Source organism: Camellia sinensis, chromosome 3 (genome assembly GCF_055761805.1).
Source record: "Camellia sinensis isolate YWXY chromosome 3, ASM5576180v1, whole genome shotgun sequence".
Classification (NCBI taxonomy): Eukaryota; Viridiplantae; Streptophyta; class Magnoliopsida; order Ericales; family Theaceae; genus Camellia; species Camellia sinensis.
The window spans coordinates 107,909,349-107,936,440 of record NC_138963.1 but is presented as its reverse complement, the minus strand read 5'-3'; the positions used below and the strand labels follow the sequence as shown (position 1 = coordinate 107,936,440).

The window sequence follows — 27,092 nt, the reverse complement described above, 5'->3', positions numbered from 1 at the left end:
TTTAATAGAACTTCGCCTTTTTGGAGTGTTTACCATAAAAAATTCATAGTTTCAACCAACAGAAACTGATGAATTTTATACCATAGTTCTTTCGATCCAATAGTTATTTATAATTTTGTTTAATATAATTTTTATAATTTGTATAATTAAAAGATATAATTTGAAGTAAATTAAAATTATTTATAAAATTGTTATTTATACTAAATATGAACGGTAAAATTAAAATAAAATTCACCATTATAAAAAAAATTGAACTTTTTTAAAATATTAAATAAAAAATACGACTTTGTCCGTGATGAAACTTGATGGAACTAATTGGTAATTTCCCCGTGAATTAATCAGCCATTGCCAAACGAAAATATGTTTTTAAAGTTTTTTTGGGCTGAAATTGCACCCCCAAAAAATGACAATTTAGGGCATTGCCAAACAGAGTCCTCTCCCTCTTGACATTCTTCTAAGCCACCTATAATTTCATAAAAATGTGCATGTATCAATTGAAGAAAACACTAATCCATAGCTATGACGCTGTTAGATGCAACTTAAAAATTGATAATCAGAGTACACAAGTTTAAAACATCTCTCGCACAGCTTTCAAATAATCAACTTTTTTCAACTTATTCAAAAAAAAAAAAAAAAAATTAGTTTAATAATTATAGGCAGAAGTCACACCTAACAATCTCTCTAAAAACAAAACTACAAACAACTCACATAAGTTGCACTAAACAACCCCATTAATGGAACCAGGAATTGCAAGCAAGAGCCAAGAGATTGGTAGAAGAATCAGAAAACAGAGTGCTGTGGATGCAGCCATCAAAGTTGTGGATACAAATATTTGTTTAAATTAAATTATTTTAGATTATGAAATCCCCCATTGTACCAAAATTGAATGTAAATAAATATACAAATCAAAAGAAAAAAAACAAGAAGATTGGGAGGGTGAATGGAAAGAATTTTAGGAAAGACAATGAAAGAATCACCTAAACATCATTGCATCATTTGATTAGCTCCATTAAATGGTTGCATTTAATCAGAACGCAGAACCAACAATAATAGCTGGATGAAGCTAAATAATAAATAATAAATAAATAAAAAAAGCAAACAAAAACCTCACAAAAGAATAAGCAATTGTTCCTAAGGATTCTCCAAAAAAAAGAAGAAAAAATGTATAGTAAGCAATGGTTATCATATTTCCCTCACAATTTTAGCTTGTTCTCAACTTCACCAATGAGAAGGGCTCGTATCTCCTGTACCTTGGGGAAAATTTCAAAGCTAGGATACACTACAATATAAAACAATGTGCTCAAAATTACAATTACAGAGGATGCCCTGTATGGAGAGGAGGAAAGGGAAGGTGGAGCTGAAAACAATCATTTTATTCATTTCAATTCAATCTGAGAAAAAATAATTCCCGCCATCCCATTTAATTGTAACTGATAGAGAATATGGCTGATACTGACCCAATCGTTCAACAACATACAGGTTGACTGCTGTAATGTCCTTTCCCCCAATGAGTATGCAAGTTTGTGGGTAATGGAAAATCGTTGAGGAATCAAAGGAAAGATTCTCATGGTGATCGTGATGAGTCTTGGCGCCGAAGTGGGATGCCTTCAGGTTCAACTCCATCCTCTTCTGAATGCTTATGAAGGCGCAAAGATATGGATGGTCCAGAAGCTGGAAAGAAAGCACAATGAGATTGTTAATCTTCAATCTACAAGGAACTTTTGAATATAATAGAGAAATTAGACAAGAAAAGCAAAGGGAAAATACAGTCGTTCATGTCTTTCGTTTTGTGAAGAAGAAAGGTTCCAGAAAGAATTGTCACAAACCCACACAACTCGGTAGTAATTTGTGTTGGATTTTGATGAGCCCAGTCCTGAGCCAAGAAATAGAGAGCATTAAGAAGGCAAATCCACATCAAACTTGAACTCAAATAAAGCATTAAGAAGGATTTCCCAAATCGAACTTCAAATTGTATGTATCCCGAAAATGCATATGAGCCTCTAGATGAAAATGACATACCCTAATGCCTTTATATATATATATATTGCCCGTTTGGAAAAACTTATTGCAGTTTTGTAACTTCAAATAAGCTTTCTATATCATTGAGTGATGTTGAACTAAAAAACCATAGGTAAGATTATCATATAGTTATTAAGCACACATTCATGCTACACAAAAAGAAACTCAATTCACAAAAATCTCCACAAAAAGAGCTTATAGCCAAAATGATGTTGGGGACATGCCAAGGTGGCATCAATTGAGAACAAGAGCAAAGATTTCTTACAGACTTTTCATCACATGAAATCAAAATAATCATTACAAGTCAACAACAGTAGGAAGTGTACCTATCAAAGTTAAAAGGTGCTAAAGGAACAATAAGAAGTCGAAACCACCACCCAAAATCTACAAATGAAAACTAAGGTATTTCCATAAGGTTAAACTTTAAGTTCCTTTTAAAGCCCCATTTTACATAAATGAAGCATGTTTCTCTTTGCATCATAATGCTTCAGAGTCACATATCAACAATTGCATTCTTTTTAGTGATGAGATAGAGCAAGCAGTTGCATCATTGTCGTTTCCTAAACAGGTCTTCATTTGGCAACTTCATATCACTTTCTTGCTATCAGAAGAATAGCACAAAAATTATGACATTCAAAGCAAAAGAAACATGCACTCGACCAATCAACAGTAAATACAGGCATATATTCAAATTAACTTTATATCATAACTAGCCAAGGAAGAATCACTACACTGTAGGTTGGCAGAGAAATAATACCTTAAACATTATAACACTTGCCACAATAGTTAGAGTTGTAAACATCACATAGTAGATAGGTGATACGACAGCTGTGTTGAAAGTATCAAGAGCCTGCAATTGAGACATAAAAAAGCATAATTTCCAGTAGAAACAGTAAACAATAAAGGAGAAGTAATACTAGTAGTAGTAAGCAATTAATGACTAATGACAACCACCACACAAAAAAAAAATTGATTATATTTTGATTCTTTATGGGGAATCACTCACACCAGCAGGCAACCAAAAAGAAATATGAAAATGTTCGACAGCCAAAAAGATTTACATAGAAGACACGGCCAGAACAATAATATTTGGCACTTCACAAGGGCATGATGTTGACGATGAAAAAACAATGAAAACTTAAATCCACCATATTTTTCAATTGAATTTTGTATAAGGACAAAAGAAACAGGAAAAAGATAACAAAGAGATGAGAGAGAAGCACTGTAGAAAAAAAGGAAGAAAATAACTAGGATTCTCTCCCGTGTAACTTTAGTTATACTTGATTCCAACAATATTACAAAAATACCCATTAAAGCACACACATAAATAAATAAATAAAAGATACATTCCAACACTCCCCCTCAAAGCTGGTACAAAGATATCACACTCACACGTACTCTGCTTGGTTAGAATATTATGAAACACTTTACTTGATGCTCCCTTTGTCAAGATGCCATCCAGTTGATCTTTGCTTTGGTCACACATAAGGAGTACAAGTAAGCTCGACATTTAACTTCTCTTTGATGAAATACCTATGAATCTCAATATGCTTAGTCCAATCATGTTGAACTAGATCGTGAACAATACTTTGATAACCACTTTCTTCTTGATCATCTCAAATTATGACAATATCATCAACATATACAATGGTAGTGCGAGAGATGATTTTTACTAAGGGTGAAAGAACAACCGGAAGGACCGACCAAACCGACCGAACTGACCGAACCGAACGGTTTTCGGTCGGTGTTTTAAGTTTTCAATCGGTCGGTTCGGTTCACTTTATTTTTTTCTGTACATTCGGTTTGGTTTATGGTTTTTGGTTTTTTGAACCGAACCGAACCGACTTATATAATATTAATAGTCTTAAAATCCTAGCCATCCACGTCACATCATCTAAGCCGTCTGCGTGTCTCACTATGTTTAAAAAAAAAAAAGAAAAACACACACCACACATACACGGTTCACCAACCCACCACACACCACACACCATAGATTTTTTCTCTCTCTTCGTCTCTTCATTTTCTTCCTGAGAAGAAGCTCTCTTAGTTTCTCCATTTTTTCTCCATTTTTCTCAGACTGTCACTCACTCTCTCTCACGGCCCTCTCTCGCCATCTCTCTCTCTCTCTCTCTCTCTCTCTCTCAAGAATCAAACGAGAGCTCTCTGTTTCAAACGAGAGACACCGACCGTCACTCTCTCTTCGCACTTCCTTCACTCATCAACGAAGCAGACGATGAAGATCTTGGTGGGTTTGTAGCAAAATCAACAAGCAGAAGCTTAATCAAAACCCTAAGGTGATTTTCGAAAACCCTTTTATTGATTGTGCCCTAATTTTCGAAATCCCTTTTATTGATTGTGCCCTAAAGGAGTTTCTTTGTTTCTTGTTATTAGTAGTAATTTGAGGGCGGTGTGCTACATGTAACGTTGTTATTTATTTATTTTTTTGTATTTGGAGAATCCCTTTCTGTTTTTTGTTATTAGTAGTATTTTTTTTTTTTTTTTTTTTTGTATTTGGATTCTGTGTGTTAATGATTTGGTATTGACTATCAATAGAAATAGCATCATAGTTGTGAAACATTCATTTTTTTTTTTTTAAATTGTTGTGCTAATGATATATAAAGAAATAATAAATATACATATATATAAATATAATGGTTTGCAAATTCTTCTTGTTATTATGTTTAGATGGATGAAAATATGCTTGAAGTGCCCAATGAAACTGAAGAACCTACGGTACAAGAAGCTAAGGAAACAAGCACAAAAAATAAATTTGATAATGTGGGTAGAAGACTACGGTCTTTGGTTTGCGATCATTTTACGAAATTGGATTGTGAATCTGGTAAAAGACCTAGGGCCTCTTGTAATTATTGTGGTGTAACTTATGCATGTGATCCGAAGATTAATGGGACAAAATCAATGCTAACTCATATAGAATCAAGGTGTAAGAAGTATCCTTTAAGGGAAGATGCAAAGCAAAGTACCCTAGGTTTTAAACCAAAAAAGGATGGTGATGGAAAAACAAGTGGTAATCTTGTAGCTGTAAGCTTCAGTGTTGATGCATGTAGAAAGGCCCTAACAAAGATGATAATAATAGATTAACTGTCTTTTAAATTTGTGGAGGGTGAGGGATTTAGACAATTCATGCGTGTGGTGCAACCAAAATGGTTAAAAATCCCTTCTAGGATTACCGTTGCCAAGGATTGTACGTCACTATATTTTAGTGAGAAGAAAGTTTTGAAGAATGCACTTAGAGATCAACGACTATGCCTTACCACAGACACTTGGACATCCGTGCAAAATCTGAATTATATGTGTTTCACTGCACATTTTATTGATTGTGATTGGAAACTTCGCAAAAAAATTCTTAACTTTTGTGTAGTTCCTAACCATAAAGGTGAGACACTTGGTAAGGTGATTGCGCAATGTTTGGTAGAATGGGGGATAGATAAGTTTCTGACAATACAGTTGATAACGCAAGCTCAAATAATGGTCTCATTAATTTTTTGAAGCGAAAGAGGAAAACTAGGAAGCGTACCATATTAGAGCATGAGTTTTTACATGTGAGGTGTTGTGCTCACATATTGAATCTAATTGTTTGCGAGGGATTGAAAGAAATTGATGACTCCATAACAAGGATTCGAAATATTGTGAAGTATGTGAGATCCTCTCCATCTAGGATGGGTAAATTCAAATCGTGCACTGAAACGGAGGGCATTGAGTGTCATGGTCAACCTTGTTTGGATATAGCTACCCGATAGAACTGTACATATTTCATGTTAGAGCGGGCTTTACCATTTCAAAAGGCTTTTGAGCGGTTAGAAGATGAGGACACACACTTCCGGTTAACTCTTAGAGAGGATGAGATTGGTGAGGTTGGTGAAAATAGTGAGGAGGGTGAAGTTGGTGGTGAGATTGGTGGGGAGGGTGAACTTGGTGAGGGATTTAGAGTTGGTCCAACTAATAGTGGAAAAGGAAAAGAGAGAAGAAAAGCAATTGGGCCACCGACAAGTCATGATTGGATGAAAGCGAGGTTGTATGTCAAGTTTTTAAAATTGTTTTACAATGCCACATTGCGTTTTTCGGGTTCTTTGTATGTTACTTGCAATGCATTTTTTTCGGAGATAATGTTGATAAAAAGTGCAATAACCGAGTTGTGTGACATGATGATCTAAGTTTGAAATTATTGGCACATGGCATGAGTTCAAAGTTTGACAAGTATTGGGGCAAGTTTGACAAGATCAATTTGCTATTGTTTGTTGCTATTGTTGTTGATCCTCGTTACAAACTTAAATATGTGCAATGGTGCTTGGAAGAAACTTATGAAACTCAACATGTTGATGGTTTGGTAAACAAACTAAAGAGAGGATTGACAAGGTTATATGAGTGGTATGTTTTGAATGTTCAAAATGAAAGTATGCAACCACAAAATATGGGGCAGCCATCAAGGGAAATGAATTTGGATAAAGATCATGACACAGATGTCCGAACAAAAATGAAATCCAAGTTTAAGATGCATTTAAAAGAAGAAAATCATATGGTTAACAAGTCCGAATTTGAGAGGTATTTGGTGGAGGGTTATGAAGAAGATGATGATAATTTTGATGTATTGGGTTGGTGGAAGACTAATTCCACTAAGTATCGCATCCTCTCTCATATGGCTCGTGATGTTCTAGCTATCCCCGTGTCCACAGTTGCCTCAAAATCCGCTTTTAGCACAGGAGGACGTGTTCTTGATCCATTTCGCAGCTCTCTATCACCATCTATGGTGGAAGCTCTCATCTGTGCACAAAATTGGTTTCGTTCCCCATCTCAAATCAGTCTTACAGATCAATTGGAAGAATTGGAAGAGCTTGATTCAGGTATTTTTTTTCTTAAGTCACAAGTATTTCTTATTTTCTTTTCTTTTTTTTTTTTAATGAAAATTATATGTTTAAAACTTTAACCTATTGTGCATTGGGTCTTTTTTTAGTACTTATGGAAGGAACAAGCAACAAGGATGAAACTATTATTGATTGATGCTTGAAAGCAAGGGTAAGAAATTGAATAGTTGATGTAATTTTTTTTTTTAATGTTAAATTGAATTATGTTGATAATAATTTTATTTTTTTTACAGGCCTCTTTTGCTTGCTTAGTTGGAAAGTTCATGTTGTTGCTGCTTGCCTTAGATGGTTTCTATTTTATGTTTTTGAGTTTTGAGATTGATTATATTAATGGTCTGTAATATATATTAAGGCTTAGATTTAGACACATAGTTCTATGGTTGGATTGGATATATGGTTGGTTGATGGCTTAGACTTAGACTTGGATACAAGGCTTAGACTTTATGGTTGGATATATGTTATTTTTCATTTTTTGTTGGTATATGTTAATAACAGGGCAGGCTCAAAATGTAAGGCCCCAAACTTATGCAAGAATTACATGGCTTTAGGCCCAAATTTTATGCAAGTGGATAAGAATACAGGTCCAAAATGTGAGGCCCAAACCTATGCAGGAATTACATGGCTTGAGGCCCAAATTTTATGCAAATGGATAAAAATATAGGCCCAATATGTGAGGCCCCAAACCTATGCAGGAATTACATGGTCTGAGGCCCAAATTTTATGCAAAATGGATAGAAATATAGGCCCAAAATGTGAGGCCCAACCACCAAAAAAAAAAAAAAAGAGCCAAAAAATTGAAAAAACCGCACCGCACCGTAATAAACCGTACCGCACCGGTTTATGTCATTTTTCTGGGCGGTTCAGTTCACAAATATGCAAAACCGAAATTACCGGTTCGGTGCAAAACTAGTGAAAAAACCGACCGAACCAAACCGATTTCACCCCTAATTTTTACTTTAGGAATTCACCCTTAGAGAGGCTAGGATGACTCCTAAAAGCACATCATTGTGGGGATACAAGTTTTTCAAAGGACTTGACTACGTAGATGTTTGGAACATCTATCACGGCATAAATGAAATGATAGATGTCCCAAATATCTAAAAACAGTCAAGTACTCAGAAAAATTTGTATCCCCACAATGATGTGCTTGTAGAAATCATCCCAGCCTCTATCAGGGTGAATTCCTAAAGTAAAGTTCATCTCTCACACTACCGCTTACTGTCATCTTCCTCGTGGTTGGGTATTGTAAGAAACAATGAGAGCAAAAAAAGTTGCACCATAATCCAAATCTAGTGTTACAACTAAGAGAGAGCGAATTGGAAGAAAATTTCAGTGTGTGTGAAACCAGGTAAAGGGACATGGATGGAGTACCATAAATTAAACCTTTCCCTGAGACAAGTGACAAAGAACCATTGAGACTCTTAAGTTTGTTTATGCCTAAACAAGTGTGATAAAAAGATAAGAAAGTGAAACAACCAGTCATATGAGTTGAAACTCCATAATCAATGATCCAAGGGGGTTGAAAAGTATTACTAGAAAAAACAAAGGAATCAGGCAAGTTACTTGAGTGAGCATAAGAGGTAGAAGCGGTACCCAGTAAAGTCATAAGATGTCTGGAAGTCTCAATCTCATCCTTAGTGAGAGCCTCCACCTGTGAAACTGATGAGCCAGGAGTAACAGTGTCACTACTAGTAGGCTCAACCAGTTGTATGAAGAGAATGAGGACAAGAATTTCCATTTGTGCAACCTCCTCTACCCTTAGATGGACCAGGGCCTGTGAATCTCCAACAATTCTCTCTAGTATGTTGTGGCTTGTTACAAAAATCACAAAATAGTGTCTTTGTCATCAGAAGATGAATCTAGAGTCTAGAGTCTGACCAACACATCATGGGCTTTCTAACCCCTTTATTATCTACTTGAAAAGTTGTAAACAGTGCAGATCCCTATATGACAGGATGCATCATCACACCTCTCCTACTTTCTTCACTCTAAACATAAGCATACACATTGTAAAAGAAGGACGACTCCTTACCTAAAATATAAATGTGAACTTGATCATACTCAAAATTAAAACCAGTCAAATTCAAAGACACTCCTGCTCAATGATCTGATTAAACATCAAAGCATCAATTGGACTTGCAACTTGAAAATTCTGATAGTGATCTAGCTCTAGCTAGAGTTGTGTGAAAGTAAGTTATGAAGCACAAATTTGTTCTATGTTTCTCCTTTTTTAGTAGGTCTGAGCTGCTGCATCCCAAATCTCCTTTAATGTTTTTATAAATATATAATCGCAGCTAATTTCTAGTTGCAGTGAGGGAACAACCAAGATATAGCTGTGGAATTTATTTGCATCCCATCAATCAAATAAAGGATCATCCCCTGATTGTGCTTTAATCTTCCCCTTTAGATGACCCAATATCCCTTTTCTCTTAATAAAGAGCATCGCATACTGAACAAATTAGGTATTTAATGTCTATCTAATTTCATGATGGGGATTTGAAGTATAGGGTTGGGGTTTTGTCTTTTTTGGTGTGGGTGACCTTGCTTGCCTCTGACATCTTGAGACACCCTCAATTGCACCTCAAGTAACTCCAAACACAACAAATCTAGGACAAAGATAACAACCACTGCAGCTATATAGACAGCCAGAGCCCCATGATACAAGAAAATCAAGAGAAAAAAAAAACATAACCATTTCCAATCAAAGGACTCTGGACATAAATACACTTTTTCAACAAGGATATGTTCAAATCTTCTTGGAGAGTGTCAGGCAGCTCTTAGATCTTCTAGTGGGCAACCTCTCAATCCTTTCCATGCAAAGATGCAGCCCAAAAATGCATCGATATGCATTTTCTAAAAATTATCCTTATTATTCCAAAATAAAAGGTTAAGAAGATATGGGCAACCAATCTCAAAATAATTTAGCAAAAATATGGGTAATCACCAAAGCGAGCTGATCATGTTTGATATTTTTTCTTCGTTTTGCACCAGCAAGTAATCTATGTTCTTTGCACAGTAGAATTCAGAATCCCTACATTGCTCTGATACCAAGTTGAATTTCATATAAGGACAAAAAGAAAGACAAAAAAATAAGAAGAGAGAGAGAGAGAGAGAGGAAGAGAGAGAGAGAGGAACAACAAAGAAAATGAAGAATGTAATTGGGGTTCTCTCCCTCGCAACTCTTATTAGTTATTTGTAATTGATTACCCTTTAAGCACACAGAGGCATGTAAACAAAAGAAGATACATTCCAACATTTTGTACCCTCGAGCTGCTGGAATTCAACAAGCAAGAATCTCAAACTTCAATTACTGATTCGCTTAAAACTTCTGACATTCTATTGATTATCACTCTATAGCTCAGTCATAAGATCAATTCACTTATTTGGATTTTATTGTTTATTTAAGCATGTCCATCAAAAAAACTGAAACTACAGTAAATTAAAATAATAACTAAAAAGGAGTGAACAAGTTATGGAAAAAAATCCACCACTTTCAAGTAACAACCAGAACATAGTCCAAAATAATAAAGTTTCAAACTTGAATTGCTAAAACAGCACCAAGAATAAATTACCTTGTTTAAATAGTTCAATTGAGTAAGTACACAAGAAATCACGACAATGGCGAAGACCCACGTCTGAGGATATAATAGCTGATTAATTCCAGAGAATGTCAACTTCAGAGCTATCCCAAGGGCTCTCACACTCATAACCTGTAACAGCACACAAAAGAACAGTGAGAACAGTACGAATCCTGGTAATACCAGAATAAATAAATCAAATACAAAAAAAGCCACCAGATCACCTACCGTGAGTGAGCCTACAAGTGAACAAACCCCAATGTAGGCAATTATATATGTCTGCCCATACTGTGGAATAAAATAGATTATGATTATAAAAGCTGATGCTATGACCAAAGCTGCATATACAAGGAAGCCTGCAGCAAGAAAAACAATAAATAATTATACTCAAATGATATTTTGAAATAAGCTACAGTATCAATAATATTTAGTAGAACTGAAAACTGCAGACTCACCATTACTTTGTTTACATAAAAATATATACCTGGTTCAGTGGCAAGATCCCAAACTTCCTTCACAGACTCGATTTCACGTTCTTGAGGAGCATGTAGCACTATGGTTATTGAACCAACAACGCACAAAACACAACCAAGAATCCCAAAAATGTGTAGTCTCTCCCCTAAAATAATATGCGCTAGTGCAGCACTGCAGGAAATTTTGAAAGTTAGCACTGAAAATATTAAAGTTAAAAGATCAAATTTCATGTTAAATTTTTCCTCATGCCTGATGATGATACTGAGTGCACCAAGGGGAGTGACTAGAATAGCTGGTGCAAATGCATAAGCAGCAAAATTAGCAATTTCCCCAACGATCACTGTCAAAACGCAACCATTAACATTAGAACCTTAACATTGCAACAACAGTTTCCCAACTAAAATATATAGACTCCAAGTGCCGATTCCACAACGTTAAAGAGACAAATATATGGTATAAAGCTGGAATGATCAAATGAAGAGAGTGAAATGTCTGCAAGAAACCTTCTACACAAATTTTTTTCAGAGAGAAAAGGGAAGCAAGAGGAACTAGAAAGAACTAAATTTTTCATAGGGAAAAGGGAAGCAGGGGCACTACAAAGAAGATAGCTACTGTAAAAACAGGAGGCAAAGACTGCCATAAAGATGTCAAACAGACCTTTGGATTTACATAGTGCCCGGCAACAACACTGATGATAGATTTTGCTCCAATTATTTATTAAAAATTAAACACCTTACACCCCATGTATCGAGCAACAATTGTATTTATACCCTTAACACTAACTATAACCACCATTAATCTTTCAGTGAATATTTAAACATGAAACCATGTTATCTTGAAGAGAAAAATCTACAGATGATGGTTAATTTGTTACAAAACAATTGCTCACCAAGTCAATGGGGGTGTTTGGTGGGGCTTTTTTTAGCCAGCTTATGGCTTCTAGCTTTTAAAAAGTTATTTTGGACTGTTTGGTTAAACTTATTTCAAACAACTTCTGATTCTAACAACTTATTTTAAGTCAAAAAAGCTGATTCTGAGAAGCTACTCACCCCTTTCTTCTGATTATCAGCTTCTGCTGTGGACATGTTAATTCACGGTTATACTCTTAGATTTTTTTATTTTTTATTTTTTATTTTTTTAAAAATAGAAAAAGACCCAAATGGACTACAAAATATTATTATTATTTTTTATGAAAAATGTAGACAAATAATGAATAATAAAAAATAAAAATTAATTGAAAAAGCTACACACAGCTTATTTAACAAACACTACTCAGCAACTTAAATCTATAATCCAACAGCTATACCAAACAGATTAACAGCTTCTGATTAAAGTCATAATCTATAATCTGTTAAGCTATAATCTATAATCTGTTTTAACAGCTACACCAAACAGAACCAATGTGTTTTGTTTTATTCATTGTTTAATTACTAATTTTATTATTGGTGCTTTTCTGAATTTGCCTTGTGATTTGTAGGATGTGTAATATGAAAAAATTATTAAGGAAGTTTCCACACAATAAAAGGTAAAACAGGGGGTAAAAAGGAAAATGTGAAGTTTGAATTCTAGAGTCATTGACTCCTGTGCAAGATAAAATCCTTGACTGCAGAAACTAAGAACGGGAAGATTATGAATTAAAAAAACTTAGGAAACAGAGATCACATAATGCAATAGCAATACAACATTAACCAGTTTAGTTTGTTAACTATTGAAAGGAAAGCACAAAATAAACTCACTTGTTATCATGCCAGCCCACCAAAGTGGCTCATACAAATATGAATAGCCTCCAACACCTGTAAAAATAATTAGCAAATATAATAATGGTATGTTGATCCAACTTCATAGTGGAAAATTAAACAATTTAACGCAGACTATACAATAAGTGACACTTAAAAAAATGAAAAAAAAAAGATTATACAATAAGCAACATGTTATAGGATGTATCTTATCATGGCATGCTAAACATAATCTATGTTTTGGCCATTACCATAGCCAAAAAAAAAAAGACAGAACATAACAGTATATTGAGAATGGAAAAGGATCTCTCTCTCTCTCTCTCTCTCTTCTTTTGTGGCTGTTCAGGGGACCAGGAGAATTTGAGCAAAGCTCACACTTCAATGATTGTGTCAAATCATTGATGAAGTCATGATTTTCAACTTAAATAAACTCTGCCTTTTAGTAATGGAAACACAGATTTGAACGCAAAATAACTTTTGTACTAATCATCAATCTCCAATGATCAGTACTAGACTACCAGGTCATGCATTTTTTAAATGACCGCATTATTAGACGAGGTAGGAGATTGACAGTGGTAAATTCTTTTAACTGAAAGAGAGTATGTTTCTACAAATTGCATTCGACATCATTTATATTACAACTTCAGTTTACATCTTTCTGGAATGAACTGCAAAACTCATAAGGACCATAAACCCACTGCACTACCCATCATTCACAGGATGCTTGATAATTCTCAGCAAAAAATTTCTTAATTGGACACATGACATGTATCACATACAAAGAAATTTAAAAAGAAAAAAAAAAACAAAAAGAAAAGAGAAGAAAAGATGCTACATCACAGCAATGCAAGCCTCAACCAATTTACCCATGGATAGAGATACAAATGACTGGCTTCAAGTGACCCCACTGGCATTTTTAAAAAGAATAATAATGGGGTTTAAAATAAAGGGAAGGGTCAGGTTTTAACATAAAAAGTAATGAGACTGAACAATGTCTTTTATAATTTTGATTCATGGCGAATTTGTTATATGATTTTACTTAATAATTTTTTGCATGGAGTAAATCTATATTATTTGTGAGCAAGTCAATATTAGTACATTATATTACTTGTTAATTGACCACCACTGAAAGAAATTTCTGGCTCTGCCACTGAGTTCACTACTTGCCAAACCAAGCCAACTCCAATTCATCATGCATACTTGAAAATACAAAAACGTGAAAATCAAATTTAAATATGTGATCTCAACCCAACATCAAGGCAAAGAAAATTCACATGAAAATAACAATCTATCTATATATTGAACTTTTAATTAATCCCAATTTTCAACTAAATTAATACATGCAGATTACAGTATGCCACAACCAAACCAAACCAGACTAAGGTCTATTTTGGCAACTCACTATTTTAGCCAAAAAGCCAACTCTTCTCTTTTTTGCACATTTTTCGTAAAAAAAATAAAAACGTAAGTCAATTCCCTAAACAACCATAAGCCTTTCGTCCCAATGTAGTGGGGTCGGCTACATGAATTACTTTTTCACTATTTTGATCTATCAAGGACTATATGCTCAGTTAAATTAAATGAATGCATATTATTTTTACTAATCACATCCATGTTAGTTTAGGTCTTCCCCTCCCTCTAACATTTTCACTTATGGTGATCATCTCCAGTGGCGGAGCCAGGACTTTGATTCATGGAGAGAACCATTAAATTCAATTTTGAGAGATATATCAATCACAATCTAACTAAATTCAATTTTCATTTGGTGATAGAATGACCCAAAGATCAACGTGATGTCAAGATTGTATGATAACAGTTATGTTTCATTATTTTTTTTGTTGGTTTGCTAGTTTAGTTTCTGAATATGATGATAATCACAATTTAAAATGTGATCACATGCAAACAAAAACACAAAAAAGATAGATGTAGAGAGAAAAAGCTTATAAAAGAATATTTTAACAAAATTAAACAATTAAACATTTATAGTGACAAATTGTAAAGAATTTATTAAAAAGAAAGACAAAAAAATAAGATGAAATATAAGGGTTTAGTAACATATTTAAAAGTTAAAAATAGTTAAATGGAAAAAATTTCTAATTAGAGGTAAAAATGTGATTTTCAAAAAAATGAGAGGGTCACGTGTCCCCCCAGTCTCCATGTGATTTGTCGTTGACCATATCACTCTCCCTTACAATTGCATCTACAGGTCTCCATTATACATAATCAAACAATTTTGTTTATTTTCTCTCAACTTATCTTCAATTGGTGCTATTCATACTATTTCACATATATATTTATGTCTAATTCTATTTTTTTTAATTTTACCACATATCCATCTAAGCGTCCTCATCTCATCTACACTTATTTTATATGTATGTTATTTCTTAATTGGACAACATTCTATCCCATAAAACATTGTTGACCTTATAGTAGTTCTATAAAATTTTCCTTTCCATTTTGTTGAGATATTTGTCGAGCACAAAATATGTTTAGATATACTCCTCCATTGAACCAACCTACTTTGATTTATGGTTCACATCATCTCTAACCTCTCTGTCCTTATCAATGATCAAACCTACGTAACAAAAATGTTCATTCATTGTTATGTCCACTTGTCTTTCAATCTTCACTTGTCCATTAATTTTACTAGAGTTACATTCTATTTATGAAGCACGAATACTCCAAAGATGTTGCCGTACAAGTACCAGGTACGGGTACGGGTGCATGCGTAGTGGGTACGGCAAAATCATACTGGGTACATTTTATACAGTCTATATACGTCTGGTACACAATTGGGTACGCCAGGTTGAAAACATAATTTTCAAACTTTTAAAGGGCACCGGAGCAATTATTTTTTGCCCATTTTGAAAAATTAAATAAATATGGGGTGTTTTGTAATAACAAAAAACATAAAACAAATTATATCTATTGTTTGAAACTCTAAGTCACTGAGAGAACACTTCCAGTCGAAGAACAAAGTGGCCGAATCAACTCTCCATCAAAGACGACACTGTTGGTCGACGGCGAAGCTCGATTTCCGGTGAGTTTTTCTTAGTTCCTCTTCTTCTTCGATTCTTCTTTCTCTTTCTTCTTCCTTGGTGAATTTTTTTTTCCCAGATTTTTGTTTTTTCCTCTTTTGATTCTTTCAAATTTTGTTTTTTCAGATTTTTCTTCCCCTTTCTTTGATTATTCTCTCTTATTTTTTTAGGTTTTTTTTTGTATTCCGGTGACTCTTTCTCTCTCTCTATATATATGGTTTCTCAAAATTCTGGTCAAATTTTTTTTTTCCGTTCTTTTTATTCTGATCTACCGTTTCAGATTTCACCCACTCTATTATTTGGGTAATTTTGCCCTTTCTTCTTACTGTTGTAGACTTGTTGTAGTAGACAATCAGAATTATATAAAATAAAAGAAAAAAAAAATTAATTACTTTCGTCATAGTATTGATGTTTTTAAATTGTTATTCAAATATTTGAAAATTATATACTTGAATGAAGTGAAAGAATTCACAAATTATTTTGGTATTGTTGAACAATGATTTATTTTTTAGTTTTGTAATTTCTCTTTTTAATTATGGTATTGAACTTTGATTTGTATGTTGAATGTTTATATATAAATTTAAAATATATATATATATATATTGACGTATCCCAGTCGTACCCGTATTTTACTTTTTTTTAAATTTGACGTATCAATATACCCGTACTGTGTCCGTATCTATACCCGCAATCGCACCCGTGCTTCCTAGCATTCCATATATGCAATTTTCGTTATACTAATTTCTTTTTTAGTGCCACAATTAGAACTATATTAAAGCCCTAATAATACGTCCTTTAAAGTGTCATTCTTTTGGAAGTGAATATCATATCATATAAAGCAAAAGAGTTCCAATCCAACACCATAGAATGTAGTTGTTCTTTGGAATCTACAAACTTACCTAAGAATCAACCCCACAAGATTGACCCAACTTATGGATGCAAGACAGCCCTGTAAGAGCTATTCTGGGGCAGTGAAAGTACCCGTGAACAGTGTTTGGGCCATTAAAGTGCAAAAAATAAAAGAGGGAAAGAAGGAGAAGAAGAAGATAAGTCTAGGAAGCAGTGAAAGTACCCGTTGTAAGATTTAATGTATAAAATTGATTGTATTATTGATTTATTGATAGATTGATAGATACAAGATTCATTGATTACAATTCCTATACAATCTATATATAGAAGAAAATGTGGTAGTAGGTGTAGTGGAGGTGATAGTGGGTTAGGTGAAGTGGAGTGTGTGGTGAAGTGGAGGTAGGTGAAGTGGAGTGTGTAGTGGAGTAGGTGAAGGTAAAGATGGGAAATTCTAACAGCCCCCCGCAAACTCAAGGAGGATAGAAACTAACCAACTTGAGTTTGAAGAGAGGAACAAAACAAGAAAATACAGAAAAATAAAAAAGGATAGGAGACACTGTATGGTCGTGTCAGACCATTGGTGCAGACACTGAATGGTGGTGTCATAACGTTGTAGAGGACACTGTATGGTGGTGTCATAACGTTGTAGAGGACACTGTATGGGGGTGTCATAACGTGGTAGAGGACACTGTATGGTGGTGTCAGACCGATGTAGAAGACAGTTTATGGGGTCATGTCGGACCGTTGTAGAAGACAGTTTATGGGGTCATGTCGGACCGTTGGTGAAGACAATGTTGTGACAGTTTATGGAGTCTTGCTGGACCCTTGTAGAAACTAACCGGAATCAATGTCGGGACAGTTTACAGAGTCTTGTCGGACCCTTGTAGAAACTAACCGGAATCTATGTCGGGACAGTTTACAGAGTCTTGTCGGACCCTTGTAGAAACTAACCGGAATCTATGTCGGGACAGTTTACAGAGTCTTGTCGGACCCATAAAGGAGCTGACCGGAATCAAATGTCGGGACAGTTTACAGAGTCTTGTCGGACCCATAAAGGAGCTAACCGGAATCAATGTCGGGACAGTTTACAGAGTCTTGTCGGACCCCTTAAAAAATCGCATCCTCAAAAGGTGCGCCCAATTTTTCAAAAAGGCGTGCCATCAAAAGGCGTGCCCACTTTATCAAAAGAGGTGCCATGAAAAGGCGTGCCATCAAAAGGCGTGCCAGGTTGTCGGCGTCAAAAGGCGCGCGATGCGCGTGGCTGCCTCTGTGTCATGGTCTTTATAAACCGAAGCGGAGGAGGCAGAAACTGAGACAGAAAAACTGAGAGAAACCTCCGAAAAATTCTTCGTTCTGCTTAGAAAGAGAGGTTTTGCTGAGAAGAAACTCTGTAACACTCTCTATAACACTCTGTTGCCCAGAAAAAATGGCTTCGTCTTCCCGCGGGCTGCTCACCCTCTTTCCCGACCTCAACGAGTCCACAGGAGAGAGAACTGGTGCGGTGGCCAGTGAACCTCAACCAAACACCGCTGGGTATACTCCGTTGAACTTTCCGATGCGGTCTGTGGAGCAAAGAATGGCAGGGCTGTCGGATGTGGAGGCCAATCAGTATACTTTGAAGGCATGTGTGGAAAGCATGACGGCGGTCACAAATTTGTCGAACCGGCTGCAGAGTAGGACAAATGAGGTGCAGCATTTAAACTCCCAGCTGGCTCTGCTCCAACGCATGTATAAGGATGCGCGAGCAGAGATAAGCGGGCTAAGGGCAGAAAACAAGGAGCTGAAGCGGAAGGCCACCGTGATGTTCCGATTTGGAGGTCCTCCATATGCTGCAGTGGAGGAGCAGGGGGGAGTGATCATGCCCAGTGGAGTGGGAAATACAGAGGCAACACCGGCAAGGGCCGCCCAGGACGGAGGCAAGAAGAAAAGACCGGCGGCAGAGTAGAGAAGAAAAACCTGCCTGTGGATTGGTTGCTGTTGTTGGTGGTTTTTTTTTTTTTTTTTTTTTTTTTGGTGATGTAAAATTGTGATCGGGGTGAGCCCTTGATATGAATAAAAGGAGTGTGATATGCAGTTCGTTTTCTTCGTCTGGCCGGTTGTTTTTGTTTGTTTGGTTTTTTTTTTTTTTTTTTTTTTTTTTAATATAATATAATAAAACATATATATATATATAGATAATAAAGAAAGTGGGGTGGGAAACAAGATAAAGGAGGCTCGTGGATGAGAAGAAAAAAGAGGAAGTGGAGGATATAAAAAAAAAAAAGAAAAGAAAACAAAAGTGGAATATGGATGATGAAAAGTGGGAACAACCCAGGTAAGTGGAGTGTGTGATAGTGGAGAATATTGTAAAAGGAAAAAGTGGATATAATAATAATAATAAAAAGGTAGTGGGTGCTGTGTGTTGCAAGGAGTTTCACGCTTGCGGTTGATTAAAAAACGGATTTGTGGGTTTAAAGTGGAAAGATGAGAGAGAGAAGAGTGGTTGTATTTTTAATGGGAGTGAGAGAGAACTGTGGGGTCTTCATTTTGAGAGAGCTGTGTGTGTTCTTGCAGTGTGAGAGAACTGGGTTTGGGTAGAGAGCAACACCCCAAAACCGAGAGAGAGGAGGTGAGTTTGTTGCAGCGAGAGAGATCCAACAGAGAAAATTGCAGAGGAGCCCGCAAGAAACTCCCGGCTATTGGGTTGGTTCCGGGGCTAGGCTTGTCGTTGAGAAGGGAAGAATCTCACTCCGGGTTAAATACTCTTTGTTGACTGCAATATTACCCGATGAAGAAGCACCAGAGGAGCACTAGAAAAAAAAAACTCAGATGGTACTGTGTGATCATGTGAAGAATTCCGTCCCGTCATCATGGGAACCTGCTGCATTGGCTAGGTTTATTGAAAAATTTGGCACCCACATTATTGTTGGTGTGAAAATGGGAGGGAAGGATGTAATATATGTGAAGCAACAGCATTCATCGGCTCTTCAACCTGCTGATGTGCAGAAAAGGTTAAAGGCTATGGCAGTGATTAGTCACGGCTGGAAGCAGTGGCGAGGCTTCCGGGGACAGACATGAGGTGCGCAGACAAGTGAAGGTAAGTGTAGAGGTCCGGCGGGCGGCCAAGGCGAGGCTGCCGCCCGCCGGTGAAGCAGAATTACTAGCTTCTCAACCTTGCTTTGATACCATGTAAGATTTAATGTATAAAATTGATTGTATTATTGATTTATTGATAGATTGATAGATACAAGATTCATTGATTACAATTCCTATACAATCTATATATAGAAGAAAATGTGGTAGTAGGTGTAGTGGAGGTGATAGTGGGTTAGGTGAAGTGGAGTGTGTGGTGAAGTGGAGGTAGGTGAAGTGGAGTGTGTAGTGGAGTAGGTGAAGGTAAAGATGGGAAATTCTAACACCCGTGAACACTGTTTGGGCTGTTAAAGTGCAGAAAATAAAAAAGGGAAAGAAGAAGAAGAAGAAGAAGAAGAAGAAGAAGAAGATAAGTCTAGGAATCATTCCTAGAATTCCTTAGGCATCACACCTAGGGTCTGATTGCATCACACAATCCATAAAGAAGCTTCAAAAGTTCTAAAATTCTCTAAAATATCAAGTTCATTGAATTAATAGGATTACATGCCTTTATATAGAATTAAGAACTTTCTAAACCAATTAGAACCAAAAAAAGAAACTACTATAATATTTTAGACTTCCAAAACTAATTTAAGATCAAATAAGAAACATGAATAAAACATAATTAAATAACTTGATCCACAAGACGACCCATGCACGACCCATATAACCCATGTCCAAAAATTATGAAATTACCAAAATACCCTAAACCTTAGTTGCAGGAATCGTGCAACCAGGTGACGAATCTTTATAAGAAACACGGAATCGTGTTTCTTAGAAAGAAATGTGTAAGAATTGTGTTTCCGTAGAGAGAGAAACGCGATCCTTTCCAAGATGGGATCATTGGTGGCTATGAACAAAAACCCTAGCCTGTTGGTCGACAAAGAGAGAGAAGAAAGAAGGTGAAGAAGAACTTGAACATGTTGAAACTCAAGAGGGTGAAGTTGAAGCCCTAGATCGAGGTATGTCCTCTTTTGCTTCGTTTTTCTTCTTCTTTCATCACTTCGAAGGCCGTCTCTCTCTCTCTCTCTCTGTGCTTTTCGTTTCTCTGTCGCAGTTCGTCTCTCTCTCTCTCTCTCTCAGATCATCTCTCTGTCTCTGTTTTTCATCATCTCTCCCTCTGCTTTTCCCTCTCTGTTCTTGCTGATCATCTCCTCTGCCTTCATTGTTGCCCCCCCCTCTCTCTCTCTCTCTCTCTCTCTCTCCCAAGATATATATAATATAAGTAATATATATAAAAGATAATATAAGATACAACATATATAATCTTTATATAAATATATATATATATGAGTATATATTATACATATTAATAAAACAAACACAAACACATATATATAGAATAAAATTAAAAAAAATTAACAATAACACATTATTTAAAAATATAATAAATAAATAAAATAAAATAATTAATGTGCATTAAAATAAAAATATTTTTAAAAAAAACTTTTAATGTGTATTAAGATATATATATATATATATAACCGCTCCCCGAGGCGCTCCCAACCTAAGAAACTTCTATCGGCTCACGCTTCCTCACTCCCGCACCAGTTCCCACTCCCTCCCCCGCTCCTGCCCTTGCACCTGCTCCTGCTTCATGTAACTAAGTGCTAAACTAAAATAATAATAATAGAACATGACTCATAAGCCTAAAACATAACTATCCACAATCCCAAATGAGTTGCTCATCATCCAATGCATGCCAAATCAAAGCTTGGGCCTTAGAAGCATCTCTTCCTCGTCTCTTGTACACCTTAAGAGGTTGTTTCCACTTGCCTCCACCACTTACCTTCTGATAGATTAGTTCACATTGACTTTCCACAAACCCTTGAAGTTGCTTGATAAATCACTGAATTGCAAAATAAAAACTCAAAACCATGGCATGACTTCATACTTCCATAACCTATCTAAACAATCAAGCAAAAAGCAAGCCTTTAAAATTAGATGCAAAGCTAGAGATTTTCTCACACCCAAAACTGAAAAGCTCTAGTCTTCAAACCCTAGGTGTGATACCTAAGGAATTCTAGGAGTGACTCCTAGACCTATATTCTTCTATCTTTTTCTTTTCTATTTCAATTTACTATTCTCATATTACTATTCACAGCCCTCTAAAAGTGCACTTTTCAACCTCAAAACTCTATCCAATCAACCCCAAAATCAATCCTAATCCCTTCACATACCTATTAGCCTTCAATTTAACTCTTCAAACCCTAAATTACTCACTGTTTAGGCTATCAAATAGCCTCTGTTTTCAAAATTCAGCGCTATCCTACATTAGTTTGCTATCAAAGTTTAAGGTTTCACCACTATGTTCTTACAAAGTCAAGATCCTATGTGCTACAATATGTAATACCCCATAGCAAAGAAGTTCGGATTTTGAAGGAAGGGATTAGTGTTGATTTGGGGGTGATTGAATATAATTTTAAGGTTGAAAAGTGCACTTTTAAAGGATTGTAAATAGTAATCCCCGAATAATAAATTGAAAAAAAAAAAGAAAAAAAAAAAAAAGAAGAAGATAGGTCTAGAAATCACACCTAGAATTTCTTAGGCATCACACCACACCTAGGGTTTAATTGTCTCACACAATCCATAAAGAAGTTTCAAAAGCTCTTGAAATTCTCTAAAATATTAACTTTATTGAATTATAAGTATCACATGACTTTATATAAACTTTAGAAACTTCCTAAACCAACTAGAATAAAATAAAAAATAAAAAAACTACTAAAATATCTTTGACTTTCAAAATCTATTTAAGACCAAATAAGAAATATAAATAAAACTCAATTAAATAACTTAACTCACAATATGACCCATGAGTGACCCCTACTACCCATGCAAGTAAATATGAAATTTACTAAAATACCTCTAACCTAAAAATCCTAAAAAATATAAAATAATCATAAAATAGGACTCTAATAATAGTAGAAACATAATTATATATGATTCCTATCAGTCTCTCTGTGAAATCATGCCAATGTCTAAATATCATCGCTTCTTTGAATTTAACCTTCCTTGAGCTTCTTATGCGCTCCTATCTAGATCCTCTCAAGAACCCATCCATTTCAATTTAACTGAAGGCACCAGTGGCATACCCCATTAACCTAACATAGGCAGCTAGGATAAATGAACCTTGGGCAACAAGGCATCAAGGAAGGTTAATGGGCCATTAACTATTACATTAAAATTGGAAGTGACATTATTTAGAGCAAGAACTTTGTACTTCTTGGTCATACTTCTTGGTCCTATACCATATTTCCCAACATTTTAAACATGAAGAGAGCATTGAAAAAACCTCTCAGCTAATATTTCAAACCCCACAAAAAACCATGATGAGACATGGATCAAAGGCAGATAGAAGTAATTAACTTCTTCAACCCCAATAATGCCCAACAACTGCACCACGAAAAAGTTTCTACATAAAATTGAAATAAAGGATCACGTATCCGAAATAAATCTCTGAATGTCATTTTTTTTCTAGAAATTCCCAAGATTCTGCCCACATATTTAAGTGAAAGCACACCAAAGAAACAGTTCCCAAGTAAACCAAAATGCTCCCCTTGAGAAAGAAATTTTCTTCTGACAACATTTCATTTGAAGCTATATGGAATATCCTCAAGGCCCTACTACCTCAACACTGGAAATGCTGCACCGTCATCGTAGTTCAACAAATTAAAATCTAAACTTGAAAGGGCTACTAAATTAAAGCCCCATAAAACTCTATGTGAAACCCCATCACAACACTTGGCCAAAACATCACAAATGTCTGTTACCGTTTAACAAATTAACAGTAAACAAAAACCCATCAAAGAGTTAAGAAACCAGCACAGTCGAATCAAATTAACTGCCAGCAAATAGAATGAAACCATGCCCCCCACCTATTCCAATGCAAATATCTCAATTACCAAGTTCTAACTATGGTTTACAAGTTAAAGCCCCTTCAATTCAACATACATTTCTAAAAACAATAGTAAGTCCCAGAAAAAAAAAAAAAAAATTAACAATTAAACAAAAATCCATCAAACCATACAAACAAAAAAACAAAATATGATTCCCATCCCATGAATTCAAACAGCCAAACCCAATTGCCTTACCAAAGAAAATCAAAGAAAGCATAGTAAAATCCATACAAATTCCCAGGAATTCTATTTCCTGGAAGGCCCAGACCATAATAAAATTCCAAAACCCAAGTATTTAAACATAAGAAATAGCAAAATACCGGCTCTAGTTCCCGAAGCACCAGCTTTCTTCAAACCCTTCTTCTTGACAATAAAACTAGCACCAATGAAGAAACTCGAAGACAAGGCCAAAACCAAACCCTTTACGTTGTCAGAGGACATACCTCCGCGCGTATCAGAATCCTCAGAAGTCGCCATTAACAGGTCCAAGAAAACAATTTCCTTTCCTTCTTCTTATTCAACAGACAAAAATCACAACAAAACCCTTATTTCCCAATCCATCATATACATACCCATCAAACACCAACTCATCACTCCCTTTTTCTCATCTTCTACACAGACACAAACCGAAACAGAGCTATATATATATATATATATATATAGAGAGAGAGAGAGAGAGAGAGCGTAGATCTCAAGGGAATTGAATGGTTGACGAAATGCTTGAGAGAATAAGATGTTATCAGCAGAGCAAAAGAAACGAAAGCGAAAGCGATGTATGTTTGTGCGATATATGCCGTTTGAAAGATCTGGCAGATTTACAGAGAGAGAGAGAGAGAGAGAGAATGCAAAGAACGACGAGAGGACATAGACAGATTTGCTTCGGTGATGGAGTGATTTGTTAACTGCACTGGTTATTTGTTGCATTTAATATATTTTTATTACTTATTTTATTAATAAAAATGTATATATGCTTGTACAGCTGGTTTTTTTACTTATTAAATTTTGTTGGAATTTTTATCTGGTTGTTTCATTTAGTAAATTATACTTTGCCCTTGTAGTTTATAAGGTGGAAAATTTACCCATAAGTCGTAGCTTATGAAAAGTTGAATCATTTAGTCTTAAAAGTTTTTTTTGCTCCATTTAGTCTAATTTGCACATCAATCTGATGTTCGAAACATTAATCTGATGTTCGAAATCTAATGTTCGAAACATTAATCTGATGTTTGAAACATTGTAATGGGACCTTTCAGTCTATAAGAAAACTTTTAGGACTAAACAGTGTATAAGTTATTAATTTGAGATTTATTGGTGCAATTCCCTTTATAAGTTTTCTTTTTTTTAATATTTATTTTGGCTTTTTTTTTATTTTTTATTTTTTGGTAGTTGAGATTTTGCATAGGGTCACTTTGAGAAGTAGTTTTATCTTTTGCATTTACGAAAGAAGTTAATTGTAAATATTTTTATTATGAAGTTTGATGTAGAAATTGATTTATATCAGTACATTTGGAAAAATGGTACATAGGAACAAACTTAGTAACATGATGTTATTTTTGTATTTGAATGGATCAAATTAGTATATAATGGTTGATTGAAACGTTTTATACATTATTGGTGTTGTAAATATATGGATTATATAGGAGATTATTGCATACAAGTGTTATAATGCTTGAGGTTTGCTCTCTCAGTGGGATTTGCCTTGTCCGGATTGGGTTATGACATTTTTTTTAATCAAAGCACTATGTTATGATTCTATAGACTAGTTACTTTAGAATTAAAATTTTTTATAAGATGTTGTAGTTAGCAATTTGATTATCTGATGATGTTTTATCGTGATATAGTTTTCCAAGATTTAATATTCTTGTTTTATAGGCACATATGGTAGTGGATTTGTTATATTTAGAGATGTAAGATTTTGATATGATTTTGGAAATGGATTGGTTGACTTCCTACCATGCTTTGGTCGATTGTTATAGGAAAAAAGTAGTATTTTCAATAGAACCTGAATTTAGATATTATGGAGATCAATGTGCAGCACCATCTTATATTATTTATGCTTTTACCAGTAGGCAAATGCTTAAGAAAGGGTGTCAAGGATACTTAGCTTATGTGGTTGATTCCAAAATGAGTGGTCCATGGTTAGAGGATATATCAATACTGCGTGACTTCACAGATGTTTTTCCTAATGAACTACCTGGATTACCCCTAGATAGAGAAATTGAGTTTGCTAGTGACTTAGTTCTTGGAACTGCCCATATTTGTAGTGTACCTTGTTGGACAATCTTCACTGTATTTAAATAAATTAATTCTGTTTGGGTACTAAATGACAAACATAATATAAAAGAAAAATAGGAAAGGAGAGAGAATGTTTGATTACAAAAATCAAACCAATAAATAAAAATAAATAAATAAAAACAAATTTTTTTTTAATTTTGTTACAAAAACAAAATCAAAATCTGATTTAAATAAATAATAATAAAACAAAAAAAGAATTAACTTACCTGATTAATTTCTTGTATAATATTCTGATCAAGTCCAGTGTTAGACATTGTGTTCTTAAGACAGATTCGTCCTCTCCACGGTACTTTTAGAATGTGGACGTCTATCTTCCAAGATAAAATGATCAACAACAAACAACAGCGGCACTACAAATTGTTTGCCCAACAAACACACTAAGTGTTTACACTCTTCCTCACAGAAATTAAATGCAGCAAAATGCAAAGAATTATAGCAGAGGAGAAGTACGAAAATTGTAGTAAAAAACCAAATGAGGGACTGCCTATTTATATAGGTGAAGTGGTGGCTTGGTGGCTACTAGTTTTGAATTAAACAGGTACAACACCTGTTCAATTTAATAAATTAAACAAATACAAAATCTGTAGGCACTGTTTGGTTTGAATTTTAAACAATTCAAAGACCTGTTTTGGGTGGATTTGAATTTGAACAGATTCGGTTTGGACAGATCCGAAACTATGCAAAGTTTTTTAAGAGGTGCAAACCAAAAATTTGAATTTTATTTCCAACCAAAATTTGAAATAAAAAATGGACAGATTTTATTTATATATAAATAAAATAAAATTCAAATGTTTTTGGCCTAAAAAGATTAGTATTGGGCCGGACAATCCCAACTCAACCTCACACTACGCACCCAGGCCCAAGCCCAGGCCCAGCCCGCTCGAGGAGGCAGCGGCGCGTACGTGTGTGGTGATTTTTGGGTCCAATGGGTCTAGCCCATTTTGCCCATAACCTCCCTCTCTACAAAACTTGGGTACCCCTTGGGGCACACCCCAAGTTTCAATCCCATGTCTTATAAACGCACTCAAAACTTCCCACCAAATCAATGTGGGACAAGTCATTTTTCAAACCTTTAAAAATTTTCCACTAAAACTTCATTTCCATGGAGCACACTTTGGTTTCAATTTCCCATTCACTCAATAATGGTTTTGAGCAACCAAATATACCACGTAAATCACAACGCGGCATAGAACGCATTACCACTTAGACTCACGAAATA

General features: G+C 35.1%; 1 protein-coding gene across 1 annotated transcript; it reads right to left on the bottom strand.

The window, feature by feature from the left end:
- Window positions 1-1,121: 1,121 nt before the first annotated feature.
- On the bottom strand, window positions 1,122-24,521 carry LOC114274820 (putative magnesium transporter NIPA4). Its single transcript, XM_028216794.2, has 9 exons — window positions 23,902-24,521; window positions 12,688-12,744; window positions 11,201-11,291; window positions 10,962-11,122; window positions 10,706-10,833; window positions 10,472-10,609; window positions 2,777-2,869; window positions 1,768-1,873; window positions 1,122-1,671 (listed from the first exon to the last, which is right to left on the bottom strand). Exons 1-9 carry the CDS (start codon window positions 24,056-24,058, stop codon window positions 1,565-1,567), a joined length of 1,038 nt encoding a protein of 345 aa, XP_028072595.2. The 5' UTR covers window positions 24,059-24,521; the 3' UTR covers window positions 1,122-1,564.
- Between the last annotated feature and the right edge of the window lie 2,571 nt (window positions 24,522-27,092).

Bases quoted from the DNA above. Each gene is read 5' to 3' on its own strand.
- LOC114274820 (XM_028216794.2), bottom strand. From the start codon at position 24,058: ATGGCGACTTCTGAGGATTCTGATACGCGCGGAGGTATGTCCTCTGAC. The intron at 11,123-11,200 runs GCATGAGGAAAA...AATTTCCTGCAG, and splicing joins GCACTCAGTATCATCATCAG to TGCTGCACTAGCGCATATTA. The intron at 10,834-10,961 runs GTATATATTTTT...TTCTTGCTGCAG, and splicing joins GGATCTTGCCACTGAACCAG to GCTTCCTTGTATATGCAGCT.